Here is a 6,000-nt window from a genome sequence, read left to right as displayed (position 1 = left end):
AAGTTAAAACGATCAGTGAATGAATGTATGAATGAATCAATCAATAAACAGCCAATCAATGAATCAATCAGTGAATGAATGAATCAATCAATCAGCGTCTAAGTAGTAGTACCGACTTCTGTACAACGAGGACGATTGAAGTGTCAAGCTCATCGTGCTGCAGTGCATAATAAGCGTCATTTCTTTTCCATTTGCAAGTGTTCCTTGTCGGCATATATTACCTTCTGCTCATTCACAGGAACTGACACCACCACCCCAAGGCTTCGCCAAATGGTTCCGCTGGCTGGACGCGAAGACGGGTGCTGCACTCGCCGTCTTCCTTCTGATCGCTTCGGGCGTGTTGGCAACTGTGCTGCAGGCCAGCCAGACCAGAGGCGAGGGCGGCTGGCTGTGCATGACGATGGACTGCGCGGCACACAGGAACCTCCTCGGCGCAGTTCTCAACGAGAGCGTGGACCCTTGCCAAGACTTCGACGCGTATGTCTGCCCACGCCACCGCACACCCTCCGCTGAGGCATACGGCGTGGACGCTTCGACGTCCACTCTTTCATCCATGCGCCGACACTGGCTGGAGGGCTTCGAGAATTTACTGGAGGGCGGGAAAGAGTTCGTAGAGCTAGGAAACAAGGCGGCTGCCATGTACGCCAGCTGTCTAACTCACAAGCCAGCAAACGAGGACGCCGTAAAGCAGTTCGTGAATATGCTAATACTTGGATCCATCGACGAGCGACAGCTAGTGGCGGATGTGTTCGGTGTTCTTGTGGACGTCGCGTACAACTGGCAGGCGCCGCTGTGGTTCCGGGTTTCCGTCTTGCCCCAGAACGCTTACCATCCATTTCGCCGAGTACTCATCACCCGGAACCCGCTGATAGCGGAGTGGCAGGCAGCGCTAGAGGGAGTGAACGCCAGCGACGAGTACCGCAAGCGTTGGAGTCAAACGGAGGGCGAGCATACCAGCGACAACGTCATCTTCCGAAGCTACGAAACCAGGAGGACAATCTTCGGCATGTTATTGAGCAAGGGCGCCTCTACCACCGACGCGCTGCTGAAGTTTCCCCTGGGCGATGCGTCCCGTTACAGCAGTGTCGTTAGTAACATGACGCAACTGCTTAATGAACGCATTAGACCGAATAAGGACTTTTCTGAAGATGATTTGATGATCTTTGAAGAAGTGCACTTGCTCGAAGTCATCAACGCGGCTTTCACCAGGTTCGAGAATGAAGAGCTGATGCAACATGTCCTGTGGCTATTCAGGGATGTTTATGGCCCTGTAGCTGACCCTTCCATGCTACTGTCAAATGGAGATGACCCAGACGCCAACAGAACGCTCCACCGTTACTGCTCGTCTCAAGTGGAAGCCAGCTACCACCTGCTGGTCAACACTCTCTTTGCTTTCGTGCGCTTGACGCCTCTTGTACGCCAGTCCATCAGCGATCTGATAAAAGGAATGCATCAAAAAGCAGTACAGTTGATAAGGGATGTAGATTGGCTAGAATGGCGTAGCAAGAGCATGGCTATCGCGAAGCTTGAGAGCCTCAAAACCCTGCTTTGGCCCCCAAATGAGCTTATCACGGAAGACGATCTATTCAACATATATGATGCCTTCCCTGACAATGCGTCCTCCTTCGCAGAATATTGGATGGAGACACGAGGAGCGATCAGAAATTACACCACCCAGAATCCTATAGGCAACGTTGAGCTCCTGGGCGCTCCGGGCAGCTACGACGTGCCGATAATTAGCTACGTCCCCGTCTTGAATATCGCGTTAATCTCCATGGCAGCCTTGGCAAGACCTCTCTTCTATGGAGCCGGGACCCAGGCGGTGAACTACGGAGGCCTCGGTTACCAGTACGCGAGAGAAATGGTGCGGGCGCTTGACAGTACAGGGGTTGGCATCGACGCATACGGAAGCATCGTGAAACGATGGATTTCTGGACTATCTGCGGCCGAGTACGAGAAGCGCGTAGCGTGCCTTCGTTCGGTGGACAAAGACATCTTCCCAGACTTGCCTGCATTGGAGCTGGCGTACAGGGCATACACTGCGGTAATGCAGGAGGACGGACCAAAGATACTGGAGAGGAAGACCGAGACACAGATATTCTTTATTACCATGTGTCTCGGGATGTGCAGGCAGCAGCGGGGTCATAAAGAGCCAGCCTGTAACAAGGCTGTCATGGCCTTTCAGCCGTTTGCTGAAGCGTTCAAGTGTGACTCGTCCTCCAGGATGAACCTTAAGGAAAAATGTGCATTCTTTAAGTAGGATTTGCCAGAAGGGTTAGCTGCTAACAAACCATTGTTTTTGTGACCTTGTCTTCGATTCTCCCGGTGTGCTTCTTAAATGGACAGCCCCCAAGTGGTGTTTTTCTGTGCTCATGCTGTTCTTAGAGCAAGTCAAGATGGCTTCAGGAACATTGCTTCACTTTAACGCTGACGTGTTTTTATATGCGGCTTGTTGATCGGCTGTGGCTGTCGAACTGTTGTGACTGTCGAAGCCGCGGTGCATACGATCGGCTTTCTTTTTATTTTGGTTCGCAAAGTTATTTGATGTTTCTTTATTTTTACTGCAGCGCTGTATTAAGGTTTGTAGCCTTTTCGCGCTTAATTTCCAGCACAAGGGTCTTTCCCTCGTTTGTGTGGCGCCCTCTCTGGTATGGCTTTCGAGATCTCAGAACAGATCTGTAGTTTTTTCTATACCACAGTTCGTACGTTAGCTGTAGTGCTTGGGCCTGCGAGACTGAACGAGCGGACGAATTTTCAAGAGAGCCCGCTCAAGATGTGCTGTGCTTGCGTACGCTAGATGGCACGTTTTGACATTCCTAATGCACGTTCCTTGTTAGTGGCATGCAATATCCGTCAGATACCTCATTCTCTTCCCCTTATTGTTTTCAACAATGATTCTTGCCTTGCACCTCTGCTGGCCTGAAAAGGTTGCCTGTTGTTGTGAGTACATTTTCGGTCGGTGTAGTCCTCATGCTTCCCTCCAGCGGAAGCATATTCATTGTGCGCTTGTGACCGAACAGAGCATTTCATGCGCACTTAATTGACTCCTGAAAGAACACACTGCTGGTGTTATCATGTTAGATTGTACTTGCGAAGTTCATTTCATCGTCAAATATGCACGTTAGGGATTGAAATACTAGGGACCATTTGACAGAGGTACTAAAATCGCTATTTTAACAAGCACATGTACATATTAAATAGCATAAATAAGAGTACACAAGGCTGTTTTTGATGGCGCCATGTCACTTGCACTTACGCGCAATCAACAGGAAAAGAAAGTAGTTACTAAAAGGTCCTCAGTATGCTGAGGACAGCGCATCATTGCATGCATGACTACTAGAACAGCGCCGCTGTACTGCGAGCGCTGTGTCCCCTCCAGAAGTGTCATGAAGGACATAGGCGACATGGAGTTGACGGTAGTCGACGTGGCAGTGATCTGCGTTGTGATCGCACAGAGAGAGTCGGTTGGGCTGATTTCAGCGCCCGCACTGAACACCGAAGAAGTGCAAAGGGGCCCATCGCCACGCCTGTCATGTTGGCGCAACCAGCGACATCGTCCACACCAGCGTGACCAAAAAGGTAACGCATAGTGGGAGCAGTCGGTGTTGATAAGCATCGCACGGGAAGCCAGTCGCTCAAGATGCTGGCGTACACCAGCAATGTGGATCTTCCGGATGTCTCTGGTGATTCCACAGGTTCACCGGTCGCCATCCGGGGGTCGCACGTGCAGCGAATTCAATTCAATTCAATTTTATTCTCCAGTTATACACTGGAACGTTCTCCGGGCTAAAAGGACCGACTGGGCCTTGACTGAGTCCCGGAGACGTTTACAGAGCAGCGACAGGCAGTACATACGGAGAACTACTATACAATACAAAAATTAAACAGAGTATACACATATAAAAAGTACATACATATATACAAAGCACACAAAAGAGGACACTTGTACAGAGTTATATAACTACAAAATGCGAGGAAGAAGGCAATTACAATTTACTAAAGTATTCGTGTAGTTTTTTACGCGAAAGGTTATTCATATCTTTATGGCGATTTAATATAACAGGTAGATTGTGCTTTATGGACTGCAATTTATAATTGGTGCGAAAATGAGGAACGAGCCAAGGATCGGTGTTACGGGTAGCAACATTGTGTTCGTGGCGTGTCAATGAAGATACACGTTTAAAAAAAGATTGGAACTCTTTTGTGGAAAAGAGAAATGACTTCAAGATGCGATACTCATAAAAGTGATGAATTCGGATAATATTGTAGTCAGGAAAACTATCGGCGGTGGTCAAGCCAGGATCAATATTTGCGATGTGGCGCATAATTTTCTTTTGAAGGATACTGATTTTGTTTATGTTGGTTTGTGTTGTGGTAGCCCAAACTAGATTGCAATAGTTTATTTGGGAGAAAAATAAACCATAATATACTTGAAGCCTAGCTTTTACAGGAAGTAACATTCGACAGCGGGATAGCGCGCCAGCAACGACAGAAAGCTTCTTACAGATGTGACCGATATGATTGTTCCAGCTCAAATCGCTGTGAAACGTTACGCCTAGGATTTTATGTTGTTCGACGAGTTCGATAGGTTGGCCTTGATATTGTAGTACGCTGTTCATTTTAAAAATCTTATTTCGGGCGCGAAATAATATTGCTTTGGTTTTGGTAGCATTAAGTTTAAGAAAATTAGACTGTGACCACATGCATATTTTACCGAGTATTTCATTACATTTTACAACTAGTGTGTTTGGGTCACTACCGGTAATTGGAAAGCTACTGTCGTCGGCATAAATGAAAAATTTAACTGTTTTGTCAATTTCCACTAAATCGTTAATGTACATGTTAAAAAGAACGGGGCCCAATATACTTCCCTGCGGCACGCCGCAGACAATAGGTAACAAGGAAGATTGTTTTCTGTCTAGGGATACGCGTTGTCTTCTGTTACTCAGGTAGGACTCAAGCAGCATTAGCGGTTCTCCACGAATGCCGTATGAATGTAACTTGCCAAGAAGAATGTTATGGTTTAGGCAGTCGAAGGCCTTACTAAAATCAATGAAAACGCCTAGTGTAAATTGGTTGCTGTCAATGTTTTGTACAATTTCTTCTTTTATTTCCAATAACGCTGATTCTGTTGATCTACCCTTTCGAAATCCAAATTGCGCATCGCTAAGAATATGAAATTTTTCTATGAATTTTGTTATGCGGAAAAGAATTATTTTTTCAAGTCCTTTTGAAAAGACGGGAAGCACTGAAATTGGCCGGTAGTTAGACATTAGGTTTTTGTCGCCGCTTTTGTAAATTACCGATACTCTGGCTACTTTCATAGCGTCTGGAAATGTATGTGTTGCAATTGCCAAATTAAATATGTGGACAAGCACAGGAGTAATATATTCAAGGACATATTTGATTGGCTTGATTTGCAAGTTATCAAAGTCGAGGGCTCTACTGTTTCTAAGGTTCAGAAATGAACTGAAAACTTCAGATACATTTGTTGGTTTGAAGAAAATACTTCCCAAAGGAACGTTACTGATATTGACTGTGTTTTGGGGCACGTGTGTGGCATTACTGAATGGCCCTGCTATATTTACAAAGTGATGATTAAAATGGTCAGCAAGCTCTTTTCCAGATAAGTTTTCATTGGCATGTAATATGAATTTCGGGGCTTGATCAATGTTTCCGCGATTTAAGACCCTATTTAATATTTTCCAGATAGCAGTGGGGTGCTTTCTAGAAACATCGGCGAACAGCTGCTGGTAGTAGGTCATTTTCGCTTGTCGTAGTGTAGAATTTAACTTATTCCTAGTAGTCTTAAATTCTTTCAATGCCATTTCTGACCTTGAGAGCAGAAATCTGTGGTAAAGACGGTTTTTGTTTCTGATCATGCAGATATGCTCGTGTGAAATCCAGGGTTTTCTATGCTTTTTCGATCGCTTACTAGTTTTTAGAGGGAAATGTTTAGCGTAAATACGTGCGAAGGCTTCAATACATTTGGAATACGCT

General features: G+C 46.0%; 1 protein-coding gene across 1 annotated transcript; it reads left to right on the top strand.

Annotated features, from left to right (window-relative positions):
• Nucleotides 1-400: 400 nt before the first annotated feature.
• Nucleotides 401-2,260, top strand: LOC149331708 (endothelin-converting enzyme-like 1). Its single transcript, XM_089557401.1, has one exon. It carries the CDS (start codon nt 401-403, stop codon nt 2,258-2,260), a length of 1,860 nt encoding a protein of 619 aa, XP_089413527.1.
• Nucleotides 2,261-6,000: the final 3,740 nt, after the last annotated feature.

Source organism: Amblyomma mixtum, chromosome 8 (genome assembly GCF_055824585.1).
Source record: "Amblyomma mixtum isolate Tamu chromosome 8, ASM5582458v1, whole genome shotgun sequence".
Classification (NCBI taxonomy): domain Eukaryota; kingdom Metazoa; phylum Arthropoda; class Arachnida; order Ixodida; family Ixodidae; genus Amblyomma; species Amblyomma mixtum.
This window is presented reverse-complemented; position numbering and strand designations above follow the sequence as displayed.